Source organism: Megalobrama amblycephala, linkage group LG8 (genome assembly GCF_018812025.1).
Source record: "Megalobrama amblycephala isolate DHTTF-2021 linkage group LG8, ASM1881202v1, whole genome shotgun sequence".
Taxonomy (NCBI): domain Eukaryota; kingdom Metazoa; phylum Chordata; class Actinopteri; order Cypriniformes; family Xenocyprididae; genus Megalobrama; species Megalobrama amblycephala.
In genome coordinates, this window is record NC_063051.1 from 20,667,183 (window position 1) to 20,690,084 (window position 22,902).

The 22,902-nt window shown below is 36.1% G+C and overlaps 1 protein-coding gene across 12 annotated transcripts in view; it reads right to left on the reverse strand.

Moving 5' to 3' along the window:
* The window catches only part of mast2 (microtubule associated serine/threonine kinase 2), a 142,258-nt gene that overhangs the window by 22,666 nt on the left and 96,690 nt on the right, over positions 1 to 22,902 (reverse strand). For 9 of the 12 annotated variants that reach the window (XM_048199979.1, XM_048199986.1, XM_048199976.1 and 6 more), the window contains 4 exons: positions 7,872 to 7,963; positions 2,768 to 2,843; positions 2,060 to 2,080; positions 559 to 637 (listed from right to left, as the gene is read on the reverse strand). In XM_048199979.1, the coding sequence (XP_048055936.1) occupies positions 559 to 637; positions 2,060 to 2,080; positions 2,768 to 2,843; positions 7,872 to 7,963 (268 nt within the window). Of the gene's footprint in view, positions 1 to 558; positions 638 to 2,059; positions 2,081 to 2,767; positions 2,844 to 7,871; positions 7,964 to 20,025; positions 20,505 to 22,902 lie in introns of those variants that run through there. The other 3 variants (XM_048199981.1, XM_048199980.1, XM_048199983.1) reach the window with 2 other exon arrangements.

Genomic DNA, 22,902 nt, shown 5'->3' on the forward strand with positions numbered 1-22,902 from the left:
GTAAAAAAATCTTAATGACCCTAATAATCTGCTTTATTTTCATTGTAATATAATTTATTATTTCTGGACATTTCTTAAGAGTTTTTGTGAACTTCACCCAATTAAAAAAAAATGACATTTAGTTCTTAATCCGTAGATTTTTCCCCTTGTGTTTTGAGATGAATAAAAGCTCTGCAGCCTTTAGAATAAAATTTTGGCCTGAACTAGAAAATGTCGTTTTATCTTTCTGCAGAGACTTTAAATGGGGCTTGAGCGGTTTGAACTGATTCCCCAATGAAAGCAACAGCCAGACTGAGTTACAGTCAATTTTCGGGGACAGAACTCTTTTGAAGTGAAAGCATTGATATGAAGTCACTGGCTTTACTTCAGGCTAAGGGGAGCTGCTTTGTACCTAGAGTTTATCCCCCTGTAGGGTCAATAGGATAAACCTTCCAGGCAAGTTAAGGCTTGGGATCAAATGCAATACCAAACAGTGAAGCATATATCTGGGGGTTGATACAACACGGAGGGACTACAGAACGAACATGAGCACAAACACACACACACACAGATACTCACCGAGACTGTTGAGCTGGGGGTGTTGGTTCCATATCCGGAGGACGGCAGAGAGGCAAGAGACCAGCGACGACCATCAGTCCTAAAAGTGTGTATGAGGGAAAGGTGAAAATCTGGTCTTGACAAATTACTGCTGGTATTCTTGCAAGTATCAGGACCAGCAGAAATAAACAACACTAGGAGCATTCAGACAAACAACAATAAAATCACACAATCAGAGCAGAATAAAGCACTACAGATTAAAATTTCCACTAAAACTGACATTTTAACAGTAAACAATGATAATTAAACTAAACTGTGCAGCTAAATAAGGCTTGCTTATGAAAGCCCTAAGCATATGCGATAATGGCTAAGCTGCCTATTACAGTAACTTACTTTTTTTGCAGATACACATATGAAGCCTTTTCATGCAGTAAATTGCAATTCACCCTACATGGTGGCTTTTAGCACACAACAGCAACACATTCATATATCATTCAAGCGAATATATAATTGATGACTGATATTAGGAATTTAGCAGACAGTAAGCATCCCTTTACTTGGACACAAGGAATTTTATATTATTTATTTGACCCCTGATTAGTAATGATTTTAATAATCATAGGAACAACTGTAGCAAATAAGACATTCAAAAAATAAAGAAACATTCAAAAGTTTGGGGTCAGTATGACTTTTTTAAGAAATTAATTTATTCAGCAAGGATGCATTAAATTGATCAAATGTGACACTAAAGACATTGTTTAAGAAATTCAATGTCTATTCATCAAAGAATCCTTCAATCTGAACACTGAAAAATTCATGCAATGTTCGGTTTCCACAACATCATTAGGCAGAACAACAGTTTAACATTGATAGGAAATATTTCTTAGGTAGTAAATCAGCATATTATAGATTTTTTATTTTTCCTGAAAAATCACGTGAAGACTTAACACTGAAGACTCGAGTAATGAGAGCTGAAAATTCAGCTTTGCCATCACAGGAAAAAAAATAAAATAAATTGTAATAATATTTCACAATATTACTGTTTTACAATTTACTGTTTGTTTTTTAATCTAATAAATGCAGCCTTGGTGAGCTTAAGAGACTTTCAAAAACATAAAAAAAAAAGTCATACCAACCCCAAACTTTTGAAAGGTAGTGTACATCCTTAATTTTGAATTATTTTGATATAAAAATATTCCACAAGAAAACATGCAGCCAACGTTTAGCCATTTTATTAAAAAAAAAAAAAAAAAAAAAAAAATCATATTTATAATATGATTTATGCCAAGAAACTTATGGAATATTTTTGAAGACTGGATATCAGGTCTAAGCACACAGTCAAGCTGAGCGAGGTGGGATGATTAATAATTTATCCCGATACATAAATGAAGTTGTCTGAGATGTTTTTAAACACATCTGACTGTCAGCTCTAATGAAATGGAAACATGATATTTGGTGTAAACAGCCATGCTGAAAGCAGACACAGGAAATTATGTTGTAAGGGAAGTGGGGTAATTATTACCTGTCAGCCCTGTGTCCATGGCTGTATGGAAGAGAGTACAGCATTAAAAAGAGATGCTACTGTGAGGGCATCTACATGTGTGTGTGTGTGTGTGTGTGTGTGTGTGTGCACTGAACTAATGTGCATCTTTTACTTTCTCATGTCCTGCACCCACACTAGCAGATTCAGCTCTCATTTACGTTAAATGCGGAATTCATATACTCCCGAACTGGATTCTTGTCTCTAAAGCTATTTGCACTATTAGTGTGCTGTACTTTGTCCATTAGGTGGCACTGTTGGTCCATGAGCGATTTGGACTGGATGACTCAATGGTCTTTGCTCTATGGCTGACATTCAAATGAATCCTTTTAATTAAGCCTGGGGTCATCAGCTCTGTGTGTTCTCTCACAGTTGTTAAAGCATTACCATCTTTGGCTGCTCAATTACCAATTCAGATTTACTCATTAACATTCTTGGTGTCATTATTCAGAGGCACAGTGAAAGATTACGGGATATTACAAATGAATTGAAAGTGGGGTGCTTAATAACCAGCAGATGAGAGGCAAACTATGACAACAATATTTGCAAGAAGAGCAAAGAGATTACTTGCTCAGTACTTGCTCAAACATTTTAAAAGAATTGTAAAAAGTTTTAGCAGAACTTACAGAATGTGAGATATTTTACAATTAAATGTTTTGTTCTATAAGATGCTGATGAACTGTGACTCACCTGCGAGCTGGCACAAAAGAGAAGTGCGCCGCAGTGTTTGGGGAGAAATTGCGTGGACTGTCCAATGGGCTGCTTCCTGAAAGAGACCAAAAATGTGACATTCAGGGGATTATTCACAACAGTCAAGTTCGACTACCCATTATCATGCCAGACGGGTAAAACTAACTATCGAAATAAGCACAGACTTCATACTTCAAGCCACTAAGTAAACATAATTGCCCTACGGTTCTTACCTATTCTTGTCTGCTGATCTTTCCCCTTTTATTTTATTCATCAAAGCCCTTTTAAGACAACAAAACCCTTTAGAAGAGTGGGCTTCTCATGTAGGCCGCATTGAGACCAGAGGTACAGGGATAAAACACACTTTGATCACAGGTTTTTTCTTTTCTCCTGCACAGCTCTCTGAGAATAGATTAACGCGTAGAAAGTGAGGCACTTACGGTGTTTAAGTGCTTTAGACAACAGACCCTTCCATTAAAAATGCCTCAAGTAGAGTGATATTGCATAATGGATGTTACAAAATGATTTGCAGACCATGAGCAAAGAATCCTTTATTGATTAACTCAAGATCAAATTGATATTCAGGGGATTTTGCTAAAACAAACTCTTTATCTCTATTCCAGTGTTATTTAAATGGCAAGAAGCTGGGCTCTTTCACAAAATGGTACATTTTAGGATACATTGCATAGAGTCTAGCTTTTAGATTAAGACATGCATGACTGCTATGACTAATGTTACTCGATCAAAAAAGTGATCTAAAAACCACTATTCCTAGTCATGTGTGAATTAAGAAGCACCGACTCAGGCATCATCAATCAATCCAGTCAATTCGAGCAACGGGGTACTCCTTTCTGGACCGTCTAGTACGGCTCGAGTCACAATCCCCCATGCATTAATCATGCATTAATGCATTCGTCAAGCGGCCTATGCCAAATTTTAAATATTAATGAGAGCATAATTCTTTGTCAGGAAGTGACTGTAGGAACAGCTGCGCACAGCTGGACTGGGACACGGAGCAGTGTGGATCTGTCACGGAGATACATTCATTTAAAGGAGGATCCCGTCATGGAGAGTGCAGGAGAAGCCATAATGGTGTGCTAAACAGTTGAACACCTGCTTATTTTTCATCACAAAACTGTAAAGGATGAAGAGTTAGCTGAAGAGAAGCAAACACTTTCTCATACGATGCACAGCTGAGAGAAGAAAACCAATCAGCACCCTGTTGAATTACACATGCTCCCATCACACCACAGCTGAATGTGGTACGGATCAGTTTTTTGGATGATGGTGTGAAAAATCACAGACAATCTGACATTTTTTAACTTTCATGTGTGAAAATAAATTGCATACTGATTTTTAAAAATGTGACTTCAATATGAACACTGAGGAATTTAAGAAATGTTTTCATCAATCTAACTCGACATCCTTCTTAGCTGCATGCTTAATTTATCCTTGGTTCATTCATAATATGAATGCATATATTTCACAACATGAAGTACTACATAGAAAGATCCAAAAATACAATTATATAGATAAAATATTCTCTTCGATAAATGCTAATGAATAAATTTGTGACTGAAAGTCCAATGTTCTTCGAATTAGGGCTGGGCGATATATCGCATGCAATTGTCATGCGCATTTCGTCAGTAAAGCCGGTTCCCTGATTAACGCTAAATCGCCATCACCTGCTTTCAAATGGAGCGGCATTTAATAGACAGAGCCGTAGATCACTGACAAGCTACGCAATATCGCGATCATTATCGAAGGCGATTCATCTGCGATATAAACACGATATTGCGTGGCTTGTCAGTGATCTATGGCTCTGTCTATTAAATGCCGCTCCATTTGATGGCGATTTAGCAGCAATCAGGGAACCGGCTTTACTGACGAAATGCGCGTGACAATCGCATGCGATATATCGCCCAGCCCTACTTCGAATGTATAATAACGATAATAATAAGAGCTGGAATTTACAAAGGATGCTGGATGCTATGGCACAAGGCTTTGCTTTTAGCCAGGTAGCAGGACACCAAAAACAGTGCTGCTACATATCTGGTTAAACATATATTTAACAAATCTGATGTTTTGTGATCTTCATTTTATTTCACATAGTGATCAATTCTGTTCTATACAGATCAATCTAATATGCTTACCAAAACAGCAGCATCACAGTAGTAGTGAGTGCTTTCCCAGATCTTTCAGCTCTCTTTTTGTCTTAAGTGTAATGGTTAAGTGTAATGATTCACAAAGCACTGACTGCAGCATTTAATTCTTGTGCTGCTGATGTCATAACCTGGCAAACAGCTTCCTGAAACAGACTGTAATGGGTGCAGTGTAGCAGTGCACACCCCCTGTTGATTGTGCTCAGTTGAGTTTGAAATAATTTAGCCTCCGCTGCTTTTGTTGGCAGTCACATTAAAATGCTGCTAATGGCTTTGAAGTGCTTAAAATGAAGCAGCATTTGGGTTAATGTTCCCTTTTAGATGTGTTCATTTAAATATTGCAAGCACACAACTGCAAGTGATGCCTCCGGTACTGCTTGATGCAATATGGACAAAAACAAACAATGTTTCCAGCCAAACTCATGTGATTTATATTAAGACTGAGCACTGCAAAGAATACTATCAATCTAAAAACCCTGAATCTTTATTCTATAATGCTAGTGTGGTGACAAACCAAGCTACTGTTGTCTCTTTACAGTGTGCGCTGACGGTTTAATCCAGTAATTCAGTGAGAAGATGGGGTTGACAAGCAGACGCGTCAATGATTAGGACTGCAGCACAGTATTTGCCATTCTAAGAGCCCCGCTGAACAGTGTTAGCGTGATCTGCGCGCTTTATGTGCGCTCATGACCTGAGATCAGTTATAAACACACAATCAGTCATCTCCTTAATCTCTCTAAACACACGCACAGAGAGAGAGTATACCTGCTGGCTTTGACAGCTGATGTCTCCATTTCTCTTTCATGCTCAGATTTTCCACAATGTGGAAGTGACACAAGGGATACACCCACCAGAGCAGCAGCACTTTTATCACCAAAGTGTTTTATCACCAGCTTCAGCTTTATTAAAGCATTACTGTGACAAATGCAGTGATACAAAGTGCTTTGTAAAGTATTAACCATTTCTCTTGTTTTTTTGAATGACAAATCACTGATATATTGTACTAAAACCCAAAATGAAAGATTTTAATATAATTAGTTTTATAATTATAAAACAATAAACAATAGTATATTTACAAACAAACACTATGCTGAAAACGATTATTGTTCATAGTTAGTTGATAACGAATGAATTAACTAATGCTGGCAAACTGATCGTAAGCATTGACTTTAGCATTGTCTTTTGTGTTCCATGTTAAAATACTTTTAAGTAAGTTACAATTTTATTAGTGGACCGAGAGGTTCTACTGCAGCAGTCCCTGTATTTTGCACTATCCATTCTTCTTTCTGTTAATAAAATGGCCAGTGCCCAAAGCATGAAACTACCATCACTATAATTCACTGTAGACATGGTGTTTTGTGGCCTGTGTTAGATTTTAGATTTTGCACAAAGTAAATCATATCGTATTCCAGTTAAAAGCTATATCTTGGTTTCTTCTGACCACAAAATATCTTTCCTACATTATAAAAGGGTCACTATATGGTTATTACTGGCAAATCCCTGATGTGTTTTCACATGGTGTTTCTTGACTAATGGCTTCTTTTGGCCACCCATAGATTCTTTCCTTATGAAATATTCTTCTGAGGAATGCTCTTTAGCATATTTTCATAGCAGTTCTTTGAAATTACAATCTAAATAATGATCCTTTAACTGTAGGGTTATAATCCACATAGAGTGCAGGCTATTTTAATGATCATTCTAATGTTATTTTAATCCACAGGTAGAATTGTTTTGGCAATTGCGTACTCTTCATTTGCGAATATGTATAATGAAAATGTTTTCTTACACTCATTGACACCACAAATGCAGTCACCACACATATGCAACCGAGAACCACTCATCTGTATGAAAACATAAAACGATCTTCTCCTTACATAAACACTCTTTTAGTGTGTGTGTGTGTGTGTGTATGTATAACACATGGATTTGATTATGCCACATGTTTTACAGGGAAAGGTTAATAAAACAATTTTCAAACAAGAATGACGTAATTCTGACAAGATGGAAAGTTAAAATCTGCCAATCCACAAGGAGGCATCCAGAGAAATTGCATTACAAAATGTCAACTGTCAATCCATTCATAATGCCCATGAATTAGATGAGAAATCCCTGCGCCACATTAGAATTACTCCATGGCAAACTGAGATTTGATGGTTGCTATGGAGATTTAATGTAATATTTTGTGAACAGCTGCCACACAGCTTTCCATTTTTATGTGACAAGATGAACAGCATGTGTGTCTTACTTGTGAAGTGTGTGCAGTTTGTATGGATTTGGTCCAGACTCTAGTAAAGTGTATACTGTTTATGTGGCAGCTACAGTACCTAATAAGATAGTATCCTAACAGAAAAAAAACCTTGGAAATTACTGAAATGCTCTAATTAGGCATCAACAATTACAGTTAAAGAACAAATTCGCAGATTTTAGCTTTGTAAACGCATCATCAGGCAGACTTTTGTCAACAAATAAATGGGGATATCTGGGTGTAGGTAACATGGATAAAGAGTACACACTGTTCATTTACATATACTACTGACACTGTAACAAAGCTGGTGAAAATTTGGCAAAGTTGTCCTTTAAGTTTGAAGTTAGCATATGTTGCACAAACACATAGTATATGTAAATATAGGGTGAATCAGTTTATTGCTAATAAGATTTAACCTTTGGCTGATACATTTCAGTAGTAAATAAAATACATTTCTAATCAACATTTACTCTGTCCGCCATCTTTTCACTAAGCTCATTGCAAAGAATTCTGTGATCTGTTGAGGATGCAACTACTGCTGTCTTAGATTTTAGGCAAAACATGTTATCTTATAAGGCAGCATAATGTTTCTTCCTATTGTTTGGAACAGACTTCACATTAGGAACATAAAAGTCCTACAGCTCCAAAGGGGTTTAAAACACATTTCATATAAGGAAGAGAGAGGCATATCTTTTACCTGGGTGTCCGTGCAGGGGAGAATGGGGGCGAGGCAAAGTGGGAGAGGTGCTGGATGTCACTATCAAACTTTTTCTGTTGCTGGTCCGACAGCTGTAAAAAAAAGAACCAAGAATAAAATTAAGTCTCATACACTTATTTATAATAATGACTAAATAGATTCATGGTGCCAAAGCATTCATTAAGAGGATGATTTTTAGATCAAACCAAATGTAAAAACAGACATTGTAATATATTGAGTCTAAGAGTATGCCCATTCAAAAAGATTACAGACAGCAAAGAACGGAATAGCTTCACATCTAAATGGCAGTGGTGTCAGACAGTCTCTCTCTTATTCAGGTCACACAAACCTGTCTCATTTTATGAGGCTGAGAGCACACAGAATTATCTGTTCTTTTTTCGTCTGGCGTACATGCTAAAAGCCTCCAGCTCAAGCTGAAGGGGAAAAACAGCCACCTACAGCTCAGAACTCATCTCAAATGAACCTTGAGACCTCCAGCTAGGACAATACAGCCTCACGCTCTATTGCAAAGAGGAGAGATGACCGGCTGAGCTTTCAGAACCACGAGATGGAGAGCAGTGTGGTGAAAAGTAAGGGATGAGTGCTCTATGATTCAATGTGAGCAAAATATTGACACACACTGTGAACAATCAGAAAGGCAAGCTATGATCTGTACGAGCAATCATGCCACTGCTTTTTGCATCAACAATCTGTTACACGACAAATACATTTTAAAGGTGCCCTAGATTCAAAAATTGAATTTACCTTGGCATAGTTAAATAACAAGAGTTCAGTACATGGAAAAGACATACAGTGAGTCTCAAACCCCATTGTTTCCTCCTTCTTATATAAATCTCATTTGTTTAAACGACCTCCGAAGAACAGGCGAATCTCAACATAACACCGACTGTTACGTAACAGTCGGGGTGTACGCCCCAATATTTGCATAATGCTAGCCCATGTTCCCAACATTATGAAAGGGATTACACAAGGGCAGCCAGTTAACGTCTGGAGCTGCACACAGCCGAATCATCAGACTAGGTAAGCAAGAACAACAGCGAAAAATGGCAGATGGAGCAATAATAACTGACATAATCCATGATAGCATGATATTTTTCCTGATATTTGTAAATTGTCTTTCTAAATGTTTCGTCAGTATGTTGCTAATGTACTGTTAAATGTGGTTAAAGTTACCATCGTTTCTTACTGTATTCACGGAGACAAGAGAGCCGTCGCTATTTTCATTTTTTAAACACTTGCAGTCTGTATAATGCATAAACACAACTTCATTCTTTATAAATCTCTCCAACAGTGTAGCATTAGCCGTTAGCCACGGAGGACAGCCTCAAATTCACTCAGAATAAAACTTTAACATCCAAATAAATACTTTACTCACATAATTCGAAGCATGCATACAGTGTGCATGATGGACATCTTGTAAAGATCCATTTGAGGGTTATATTAGCTGTGTGAACTTTGTAAATGCGCTGTAATATAGTCGACAGCTCATGTGGCAGGGAGCACGCGATTTAAGGGGGCGGCGCCGAGTGTAAATCAGTGCATTGTTAATGATGCCCCAAAAAAGGCAGTTAAAAAAATTAATTAAAAAAAATCTATGGGGTATTTTGAGCTGAAACTTCACAGACACATTCAGGGGACACCTTAGACTTATATTACATCTTGTGAAAAAGCATTCTTGGGCACCTTTAATAATTCACCAGAGTTTTGAGTTTGAAGTTGAATTGAATGTGAAGACAAAAAGCATACGCTCCCTGAAATAATGCCAAAACATTTTTTATTAGGCTCTATTCTTTAAAGTGACTACACTAAGACAAATATGAACTCATAATGTAAGAGTCACAAAAATCGGTTTGGATCAATCTGAGTAATCTTTCAATTAATAAACTTACATAGTCAGTAAGAACTGTTACAGAAGAGCAAGTCATTACTTTTAGTATTGTCCGACTTGAAATGAAGCAAGTTTTGCGTAGTGAAAGTTGTGAAACTTAAATCAGTATAATTACTGTTTGTTCATTATGAAAAGGTGTAGTTAAAGATAAATATAAGCAGCACATTTGCATGTTTTGTTTTTTATTTTTAATTTTAATTAAAAATAAATAAAATAAAATAAAAATAAATGCTAGCTAATGAGAAGATAAAAATGTTTAAAAAATCTTTAAAAAATGAGAGTATGTTACCAAAACAGTATATAATGACCACAATTATTTTTGAGAACAAACATTTTTGGAGTAACACTCATTAATTTATTGTTTCATAATTCAAAGCAAACTTTTTTGGTGAAATATTTTACTTGCTTTTACTAAAATGACTTTAAAAGGTCTTTAAAATAAATGTCACTTGTTTGATATTCTGTCATATAAGGTAAAAACAAATCATGTATTTCCAAGAATGCTAATAATGTCCAAAAACACACTGGGTATGTGTGTGTATAAAAACAAAAATCTGCATCACACACTGCAGGCTGTGAGCTATTTTACATTTTGCAGTACGTTACTGCTGTTCTGTGCCTTTTCAGACAATGACAATGACATTAAAAGTGTTTGGTAATTTTCTGGATAACTGCATGAATGCATCTTGGTCCAAACAGTGTCGCAGAAAGACCTGCACCACTTTCACAGTGGCAGCCATCACTCAGTGTGTAATGGAGGTTCAGAAGTGAGTAGAGTCACAGCAGGAGACATGGAGAGAAAGAGTGGGGTAGGAGGAAGAAGAAAGCGAGAAAGCAAAAGAAAATCGATGACTCACGAGCTAACGCTGGCACATTAATACTTAAAGAAAGGCCTTTCTTCTAAAATGACTGATAAGAAAGGATTTCTTTTGGTGCTGGCTTAAAGATGAGATTTTTTTTTTTTTTTGAAGGATGTTAGGTGAAAGATCATCTGAAAAATACTGTGATTTTGTCTGCCATGTGCATACTGACCGCAGAGAAAATGTTTACGATCAAGAAATCTCGCATCTCCTTCTCAGAGGGGCTATACTGCGCCTACAGTATTTACTCAATAAACAATAAAGATCTATGGCAGCATGCTCTGACTGAGCAGTCTGTTCCTGTCAATGCAAGACCAAGCAAACTGCAATATTACTGATTCTTCATTGGATTTATGCTGATATTAACAATGAAGGCTTGACCTAATAAAACAGGGCTTCTTAGGTAGTCTTAACTAAAAGAGCACTTATACTGACAGCAATCTGCAAAAACTTCAAGTCATACATTTTCAATGAGAACTGGTGATTTACAGAGACATGAGTGACAGTGGCTGCGGCGACAGGATCTGAGAGTCTTGATGCAAAGAGAGTTGAGAAAAATGCATCTCTATGGAATTAAAATTCATCATCATTTTTATTTTACCAATGTGCAATATATGTTTAACAATGTTCTTGTGAGCTATTCTATAAGTCAATAATTACTTAATTACTTAAAAATATCTACATATATTTACTAAGAAAAAAAATCTTATTCTTAAAGGGTCATGAAATCCACTACTTTAACAAATATATGATACATAATTAGTGCATTACACAAATACATATGATATAGCTATAATTTAGTGCGCAATTTAATCCACAGCGGTTTGCGTTTGTACTTTGTACAATGTTTGCATTTGTACTCTGAAGTTTTAATAACTTTTGAGACCTATTTTGCTGCATTTACTGTATAAAAGCCATTTAGTTACATAAAGGAGCTCAGAAGACCGGTTACACTCACAGCACTGAAAGATTGTGTGTGTCGGAGACTCAGGGTCTATAGAAGATAATTTACACCATGTAGAAACTCTTGCAAAGCGAAAAACAAACACTGACTTGTGATCCATAAACACGTCCCTCAACTACTTTGTGATCTCTCAGTTTGAAGTGTCTGTCATAGGAAAGCGATGCATGCTGTCGTGAATAATTAAGTGACCCGCTTTCTCATAAAATAAAGACACATAGTCTCATGAATAATTATGAGACGCTGATGAGTCACTGATGTACTATAATGTGATTTTATTGTCTCGACCAAGACAAGAATATTGCAAAAAGCTGCAAATCGAGCAGTTTTAAAATTCAAATGTATAGATTCTTGCATTGTATTTTAAAATGTAAAATTAAAATTTTGTCTTATATTAATTTATAATATTATAATTAATATTATTATTAATTTATATTTATTTATAATTAATGGTACAATTAGTCTTTCACTTTTCCTTTTTACTATTTTTAAGCTTTCAAAAATAAAAATTATGTCATCATTTACTTACCCTTATCCAAACCTTACTTACTTTCTTCTATGGAACGCTGAAGAAGAACTATCCATTTAAGTATTTAATACAAGATTATTTCTTTTCTTACAGGTCATTTAAATTCTTATCAGAGACACTTTCAATAAAGATATTTTTACTTTTACACAATGTTTAACTGTACATAAACATCCACAACCTGTCAGAGCTCTCACAAAAGTTTAATGCAGCTGAACAATGGCCAAGATGTTAAAATTTCACATTGTTTATAGGTGAGTGTGTGGATGAATATTGACACGAATTAGTAAAAATGAACAAAATTGAAGTGCATTTTGGCATAAATTGCGCTTGGATGTGAACTCCAGCAGGTATGCTGCTGAAAAGAGATGCACACTCTCATTAAAACATTCCATCATTAGAAAATAAAAAGGGGGAAAACATGGCAGCAAAAATCCCCAGTACAATTTACATGCTAATAACGTGAGCAGCTGTGCGGGGTTCACGCGTGCAAAAAGAAAGTTATCCCTTAATTACAGTAATTGGGGAGAGAATTGCTTCCTCCTACTTCTAAACACCAAGAAATGTCAATTTTATTTGTGAGCAAACTTGCTTGTTTTAATTTTCGTCTGGATTACTTTGCATTTGTTTGAATTGATTAAGCTTCATTTGGACTAATTTGAGTGCAACTGGATTTGTTTTGGGCTTTTTTGAATTACATATTATGTTTGGTAGAATTTGTTTAGGTTTGGATACAATTAACAACTATGAACATGAAGTATATTTATGAATCTGGTGTCTCCAAGTTTGTGCCTATAGTTTTTTTTTTGTGTGTGTGTTTTACTGTCTGTTTAACTGTTTAGTAAATAGAGGCACTGCTGAGATTTTGGTTCAGTTTAAATCAGTTCAAATAAACATTGCATCTCTCTAAAAGTGGGTCACCTGAACTAAGCAAAAGATAATCCACACTCCATACTCACTTATCCTGGATTAGACTGTACAAATTATCCAGTAAAAAGCCAACATATAGAACACACACTCCTACACACATAGCCTTGAGTATAAATTTTGAGGATGAGAGATGTTATAATGAGGTGTTTGTGGTTGTGAGAGACTGTTAGGGCTCTTCCACTCTATCCATCTGATCTTGATTATAGAAAAGCCAGATGAGACATTATAATGGAAGGTCTTTATTCATGAGAAATGAGGCAGAGTCTCAGTAGATAACAGAAGGAAATTACACTCCCCTTCACTGCTGGGCAGGATAATGTGAGCTAAACTGCCTTTACTTTGCCCTGCACACAATGCAGCAGAATAACACTGTGTCCAGACACAACCTGACAGTTTTCCAGCGACAACAAGTAATTTGCTAAAAGCAAGAAGACATGATTACAGCCACAGGGTACCGGCAGAGTTTTTAAAATAAAATGTAAGACTTCAAGACATTTTTAAGACTTGCACAAATATAATTAATACCATATGTCCATGCATAACAAACCAACTTACAAAGAAAGAAAGAAAGAAAGAAAAGAAAGAAAGAAAGAAAGTGGGACTTTATAAATAAGCCTGGAATATGCATTCTTACAACCATCTACAACATTTAAAAATATAAACACCATAACACTGTCATAATTCATCAACAGTAAAACCTAAGCAATCCCTTTGCATATATGCTTGGTATTCATTATTTTTAACCGTTTTAAAACCGCAAGCCTGTAGAATGTGAAACAGCACTGCATTTTGACTTTGAATGCGTAGCGCATACATTTATTTAATTCAATCATAGCATTTTGAAGTTTAATAATCACATTAGACCAGGGGTGTCAAACTCATTTTAGGTCGCGGGCCGGATGGGGAAAAAAAATGTAACAATGTGCGGGCCGATTTTTTTTTTTAAACCTTAGTGAGCTGACATTAATATTAACTATACAAACTACACATTAATTTGCAAGAAAAAAAAACACCGCTCTTTGAAAACTGCATGTTTTTACTGCGAAAAGACTATTAGTTTTTTTTAAATAATGTTTTATTTAATAGGCTATTTTTTATTAGTGATGCACCCATTTTGATTTTTTTTTTAATGGTCAATTCCAATTTTTTTGGAGCAAATTTGATACCAGTTGCAATTTTTTTTTTTCCTTTAAGCAAATTTATTTATTGTTTATTTGTTCTATAACTGGCCTTAAACAAAAATGTGTGTAGCCATTTGGTATACAAGCACTACTGCATTTTGAGCATGAGAAGTTGTTTTTTATTTAAGTTAGATTGTATAATTTCAAGATTTACAAAAAAAAAACCAGCATGGTATGACAGACTTTATAGCTTTGTAAAATTATGCTACATAAAACACCTGCACAAAACAACTATAGCAGACGGACTGAATGAAAATGCAAATTCACTCTCTAACAGTAGGTGGCGCTTGTGGAACAGCAGCGATATAGCGTTGCCTTGGTTACCGCTGTACACAAAGCAGTGCTGCGCTTATAAAATTGGCAACTTATACGGAGATCGAAACTTTTCTGAAGACACTTCCCTTATAAGTTACATTCATATAAAACCCAATTCAATATTTATATTTTTTTGCAAACAGTGAGCTTGGCCTGGTACAGTATTTACTCTGCTGGCACGTCTGTGTTCTTCTCTTTGCGTCTGTATTCAGTGGACACAAAGAGGCTGGCTGAGTTAACGTTCTGTTTACAGACTTCGTAATATTTCCACACAAATGACAGTTTGGGAAATAATTGCAAAGCAGTTTGTTTGCAAGCCCGGAATAGATATTGGCCAAAATAAAAAATAATAAGATGGCCGGTGGACCATGCATAACTGTTTTTTATTATTGTTCAAATCATCCCCCGGGCTGGATTGGACACCTTTGTGGACTATATTCGGACCGCGGGCCTTATGTTTGACACCCCTGCATTAGACTGGGATGACAAATTAAACGGGGACCCTGCAGCCAATCTGAATCTATTTGGTGTTAAAGTTATGTGAAGCATAATTTTGGACCAATGAGATTTCACTGGGTGGAATAGAAATCAATGACTTACAAAAATTTCATGTAGGATAGATAGGAGACAAACTTGAATTTTACATATGGCATTTGTCACTTTATCACATTGTGACTGCTATTTCACATCTGGACATAAAATCATTGAGGATTATGACTGAAATTCCCTGTGATATGACAGATTTTAAAGCCATATGTGCTTCTAATACCATAAAAAAAAAATCTAAGCACACCCAAGTATGTATTACAGATGGATATGCATCAACAGATGGCGAGTAACACACTGAGATATGTACAAACAAAATAAATATAACATATATATAAAATATAAATTTCAAACATTATTAAAGACAAGTAAACAGTCTGTAATAAAATAAAATAAAATAGATTAGGTACAGAAATTGAATAAAGTAATCAAATAAAAAATAATACAGCATAGTCTTCACCGTATAAATTAAATATAGATAAATCCTTACAAAAGTTATTCAGTCAAGAGCAAGTGAGTGATTTTTTTGCAGCAAGTCTTTTGTTGCTTGATTAACAAAAACAGCAGCAGGAATATTAGGCTGTTGTCACTTTAAGACATAATGCACAGATCCAATATACTGAAAAAGTTACACATGCATTGTCTTTCGACTGTTTACATTCACTAAAGATATAACCAAATAGGTTTACTAGAATACTCACCAAGAAGGGCATTTTTACGTAATTTTGTGTCAAATTGTCAGTTCAAGTGCAATATGACATGAAAGAGAACTTAATTCAGTATTCGCATACTTTCAGATGCAGCTTTATAGGTGTGCACTTTGTGCGCAAGCTCAAAACTTCGAGTACCAAACTGAGTTTTCTTTCGCGTTTTCTTGCGTTTTAACGTTTAAATTAGCAAGGCTTAAAAACACGTGCAAATAATAAACTTTAAGATGATGCAGCACTGGCCTGATAAGACAGTGACAGTCCTGTCAACTCTTGGCCACCGGGCAGTCCTTATTGTCAAGCCTTGTGTATATATATATATATTATACACACACACACACACACACACACACACACACACATATACATAATATATATTTTGGAAATAAAATTTCTGCTGTTTAGCATATCAAAGGATTATCCACCTCATAGACTAAGGAAATGGGAGTGGTTTTCGGTCTAGGACTCATGCTGCCAAATGCCATGAGCTGAATGGTGTAATTGCCATGAGCAGATGCAACGAGCCAATTAATACTGAACACTGCAATTATTAGCAAACACCTGCTAACCTAGCACTCCACCCCACTCAACATTGTGGACAGGTTGAGAGGGGGAATTATAAAATAAACAAATGCATTGCCTCTTTTATAACAAACTTGACCCTATTTGAGGTTTGGCAAGCATATTATAATGGAAACAATGGGAATAGCAGTTTCAAGAGATTTTTTTTTTTTTTAAACCTTAGTAAGCTGACAGTTACATTAATATTAACTATACAAACTACACATTAATTTGCAAGAAAAGAAACACTGCTCTTTGAAAACTGCATTTGTTTTTACTGTGAAAAGACTATTAGATTTTTTTTAAATAATGTTTTATTTAATAGGCTATTTTTTTTATTAGTGATGCACCCATTTTGATTTTTTTTTAAATGGTCAATTCCAATTTTTTTGGAACAAATTTGATACCGGTTTCAATTTTTTTTTTCTTTAAGCAAATTTATTTGTTGTTTATTTGTTCTATAACTGGCCAAACTGGCCTTAAACAAAAATATGTGTAGCCAGTTGGTTTACAAGCACTACTGCATTTTGAGCATGAGAAGTTGTTTTTTATTTAAGTTAGATTGTATAATTTCAAGATTTACAGAAAAAAACAGGATGGTCTGACAGACTTTATAGCTTTGTAAAATTATGCTACATAAAACACCTGCACAAAACAACTATAGCAGACGGACTGAATGAAAATGCAAATTCACTCTCTAACAGTAGGTGGCGCTTGTGGAACAGCAGCGATATGCAAACTGGTCAGACAGAATCAATGCTGGCCAGAAAGCCAATTACGACACTGATCGTTTCTGCCTTGAGTTTCCTTCCTGTAATCAAGGTACTATCATCAATATTGTGCACAGTCATTTTCGTTTTAAATTAGACCAATTTTCTTCTGGAAAGATGGGAATATGGTGGCCCCAAAGCTGCCACACTTATACTTATTACGTTGCCTGTAGCTTTTCCTATGTGGATAATTAAAATGCATACAACCATCAACCACTGTCTGAAATACAATGAATCAATGACTGAGACCTGCTCAGATGTGCCTATGAAGGCTTTCCACAGGCTAAGTGGCTATATTCAATGCAGAAAATGATGAAAAAGAGAGAAATCAATCGTGCATTCTATATCATCAAGGAAGAGGACAATTTAACAGTCTGAACAATCTGAAATTGGTTCTGCTGAATGTTTCATGAGGTTCAAAGACTTGTCAGGTGGAGTGATTATAATGAGAATGCTGAAGGGAGGCTGAACGATATGAGGCAGAGGAAGAGATAGAATAATGAAGAGAAAAAATAAAGAGTAAAGAGCGATAAAATCTTTAGTTATTACCCCCCACAGTGGTTGTGACAGCATCATATGGTCTTAAAAACAGACTGTTGAGAGGCAGCATGAACATTCCGCTAGGCTTTACATTTCTTTATATTTACACTTTGTAACATGTTACACAGACATGATACCTCTGGGAAATTCCATAGTGGAGTCATATGAGTTGATGTAAGTTGACAAGTGAGGTGTTAGACTGCAGCTAGTTCAGCATCACCCAAGAGACAGATAAAGAGGAGACTGGTGAGTTCTCTCTCTCTCTCTCTCTCTCTCTCACATACACACACACACACAAACACAACCACAAACACAGGTTAGTTTTGCTATCAAAGTGAGGACATTCCATAGGCGTAATGGTTTTTATATTGTACAAACCGTATATTCTATCCCTCCCCACTACCCCTACCCCTAAACCTACCCATCACAGAAAACATTCTGCATTTTTACATTTTTAATAAAACATTGTTTAGTATGTTTTTAAATATTTTAAATATGAGGACTAATGAAAGGTCGTAATACCAGTGTAATACCCATGTCATTATACAAATTTGTGTCCTCATAAATCACAAAAATGCACGCGCACACACACACACACACGCACGCACACGCATACACATACACACACCTGTCAAACACTTTGTGTATGATGTGTCAAAATTAATTGAAAAAATTTTGAAGTTCTTCATTGAAAAATTTGTTATTGTTAAATAAAACCAAAACTATTAAGTTGAAATAAAATCAAATAAGTAGATAATAAAAACGTAACCGAATAAAAATGAAAAAAAAAAAGTAATTTAAATACTAATAATAACTAAAACAGTATACAAATCATCCTAAAATAACACTGACTGAAAGTTTACAATAGTTTAGAATTGTATTAATGTATAATTATTCATTTTAATATTTAACAATTTAAATAGTTAAAATAAATAAATAGACAAAAAAAGAAAGGATTTAACAGTAAAGTTCACTGGTATCGATAGTAACTATGAAATTTTGGTGTAAATGAGTCACTGATGGTGTCTGCTACAGGCACAACACAAACTCTCTTAACACATCTACATTACATTAATAATGCAGAGCAATCATCTCAGAAAGGGCAGAGGATCATTATAGTGATGGGGGTCAGGATGGTTGGATGGAGAAAGTGAATGAATGCCAAGAGGTGTCAAACGTTGCTATAGTGGCAAGTGAAACAGGCCTGTTGACATTATAACTGAAATCCACCCAAAAGAACTGAAATAAAATCATGAGCATATGAATGCACTACTGTTCAAAAGTTTGGTTTTAGAATTTAAGTTTTAGAATTTTTAAATTTAAGTCTCTTGTTTACCGAGGCGATTACTGCTGTCAGTGTCACATGATTTTTAAGAAATCATTCTAATACTGATTTGGGCCTCAAGAAACATTTCTAATCAATCTTGGAAACAGTTGTGCTGCTTGCATTTATTTGAAACAGAAATCTTTTGTAACACTATAAATATCTTTGCTGTCACTTTTGATCAAAGCATCCTGGCTGAATAAATGTATGTATGGCAAAGTATGGTAGTGTACATAGCAAGCCTATATGATTTTTTAAAAATGTATTCTCTGCTATACAAAATTCTGATTGCTTAGAAAGTATCCATAAGATACACGATTCAAAGTCTCATTCATACTTTTATACATCATTCACACCATGACTATAGCACACTGTGCACTGCTCCATGAATCAGACATTTAGTATCATTCTAAGAATGACACTACCTTACAGAGATAGATGAAGAGCAGAAACGAGCAGATCACTCTACAACTGTCTCAGCTCTGTTGCTATGCAAGCACTGTGCCCTCCCCTCATCTGTCTCTCCGGGCTACAGAAAGACTGGAAGAACACAAGCAGGGAAGGATGAAAAGCAATTAGAGATGATCTCTATCCAACTCATGAGCACATCTGTGCGCAAGTTCACTCCAACATGGAAGGTCAGAGCAGAACTGCCTGGTCTCAAGCATAGTATTATGAAGGACTAACCGTGCTCACCTGCCTGTTTGCGTGCATGTCTGGCCACGTCATTATTTGCTCCCCTGGCTGAAGAGCAGTCATTACTTTTACGCGCACTGACCAAGAGGAAAGAACACAGGAACATAGAACAATATGCATGTAGAGCGGCTGAAATGAGCATGACCACCGGAATACAGCATTACAACAGTGAGAAAAATCACAGAGCACACAAACATAAGCAAAACCTCAAGACTGCCTGCAGCATGCCTTCAATTACAGCTCATATGACTAAAAAAAGTTACCTGACTATCATGAGAAGAACAAACAGAAAGAACAGAGATACAGAAATGAAAATGGAGAGCTGTACCTCTTGGATCGGCGCAGCATGCTTCTCTCCGGCAGAGAGAAATTGGAGAGAACGGTCCAGAAGGAGTCAGACATGATATCGGTGCACTAACATGGCTGTCATCCAGAAATCAAATGTGATAAAATGCCAGAGAAGGAAGAACAGCTGGCTAAATGAAACAGGCTTTCTCTCTGATAGCAAGCACTAGATGATGTTCCTACAGCTGCTGCTGCCAGCAACCTGTGACACAACCACAGCTATCGTGAGACGGTGTCATGTGCTTTTTTCTCTCTTCTCTCTCCTCAACACCCTCCCCTACTCTCTCTCTCTCTCTCTAACTCAAATACACAGCACCACATGTATAAAGATGCAGTCAACTCTAAATACAACCTCCAGAAGTGTCAGAGAGACTGTTAATAAAACTAGAAATTTTGTGAGAAATAGTGAAACATTTTAATGCTAGATGATCTGTCAACCAGAAATGGCTGGATCTGACAAGAGTTCAATACACGTCCCTAGAGAAAGTGACAGAATGACAGGGGATTAAAGTGCACGCACACACACACACACACACACACACACACACACACACATATATATATGAAGGATTATTCAGTCAAATGGTGCAAGCATAAGGGAGATTTTCTGTGCGGTCCAAACTATAAAGTCAGTAGTCCAGCAGGTCAACAGGACTCAAATGAGCTAAAAAAGAATTTAAAAAAAAAGAAGTGAGGAATCAAAAAGATAAACTATGCTGTTTGTAATCAAATGTGTTTTGCAGCAGACTAGATGCAGGCAGGCATGGGAGCACTGTGTCACCTTGAGCTAACCGACACCATGGGCTCAATCGCTTCAGACACACATCAAAGAACAAACAGCTAGGGGGAGAAAACACCTCCACCCAATACCACGCACATCCATACACAACAAACAAACACAAGCAGTAGACAGAGAAAATGCCCACATATATACAATGTACGCACTAGGGAAGCAAGGGATTTAAAAAAAAAAAAAAAAAAAAAATTGAATGGGAAAATGACAGTGTGCAAAAAAAAAAAAAAACCCTACAAAAATTTCGCTAAAATAATAAGAGTACAACAGTGACACCAAAGGATTAGGGTTCAGAAGAAGGCAGCACCTATTATGCCTCATTTGAGCTCATTGCTTTTTCACTGGCTAAAAATGCAGGTAATAAGAAGGGGGTAATGATAAATATAGGCAAAAAGTAAAGTGAGAAGTTTTACACGTTTCCAATACACTCTGATTGGCTGAATGGAAGAAAACATTATATTGGACATATAATATTGGGAACAACAGCAACTCAGCCACGAAAGGGTGGATCATGTAAAATCACAGAGCGGGGTCAGTGCATGCTGAGGCGCACAGTGCACAAAAGTCGCCAACTTTCTGCAGAGTCAATAGCTACAGACCTCCAAACTTCATGTGGCCTTCAGATTAGCTCAAGAACAGTGCATAGAGAGCTTAATGGAATGGGTTTCCATGGCCAAGCAGCTCCATCCAAGCCTTACATCACCAAGTGCAATGCAAAGCGTCGGATGCAATGGTGTGAAGCACGCCGCCACTGGACTCTAGAGCAGTGGAGATGTGTTCTCTGGAGTGACGAATCACTCTTCTCTGTCTGGCAATCCGATGGACAAGTTCGGGTTTGGTGGTTGCCAGGAGAACGGTGCTTGACTGACTGCATTGTGCCAAGTGTAAAGTTTGGTGGAGGGGGATTATGGTGTGGGGTTGTTTTCAGGTGTTGGGCTTGCCCCTTAGTTACAGTGAAAGGAACTCTTAATGCTTCACAATACCAAGACATTTTGGACAATTTCATGCTCCCAACTTTGTGGGAACAATTAACTGTGCACCAGTGCACAAATCAAGGTCCATAGTGAGTTTGGTGTGGAGGAACTTGACTGGCCTGCACAGAGTCCTGATCTCAGCCCGATAGAACACCTTTGGGATGAATTAGAGCGAAGACTGTGAGCCAGGCCTTCTCGTCCAACATCAGTGCCTGACCTCACAAATGCGCTTCTAGAAGAATGGACAAAAATTCCCATAAACACACTCCTAAACCTTGTGGAAAGTCTTCCCAGAATAGCTGAAGCTGTTATAGCTGCAAAGAGTGGGCCAACTCCATATTAAACCCTACGGATTAAGAATGGGATGTCATTTAAGCTCATGTGCATGTAAAGGCAGACATCCCAAAACGTTTGGCTATATTATATATATATATATATATATATATATATATATATATATATATATATATATATATATATATATATATATATGTATATATGTATATATGTATATATATATATATATATATATATATATATATATATATATAAAAGCTCCAATATTAAATATTTATACAGTTCAAATTGGATGTACCAATGAAACAAATAAATGAATGTTATCTAGTTTAGTTATACTATCTAACAAATCTAAGCCTATGCAGTGCAAATAAATTAATAAATAAATAAAGTTATTTTTAGTTTTACTGGTCAGGGTGTCCCCTGTCTATGGCCTGAAATGTGAAAATGTCTAAATAAAAAAATAAATGAACACATAAACAAACAAATAATGGTGGCTAATACTAATATGGCACTAATATGTAGTTTATCCGTAATCCGTACATTTACATTTTTAGAACTTCATTATATTTCTGGTGTATATTTATGGTTGATCAGTAGATGACAATGAGGATATTTTTCAAACTGATCAGAGTCAGTCCATCATAACTGAATTGGGGTTAATTTAATTTGCTGATCTTGGGCAGCTAGTCAGAGTATCACAAGAGAGAAAGAAAGTGTAGATATAACAAAAAAGGAGCTTTCATTCACATAAAAAAGTGGAATAACTAAACTGAGTGTAATGTGTAGTGAGAGT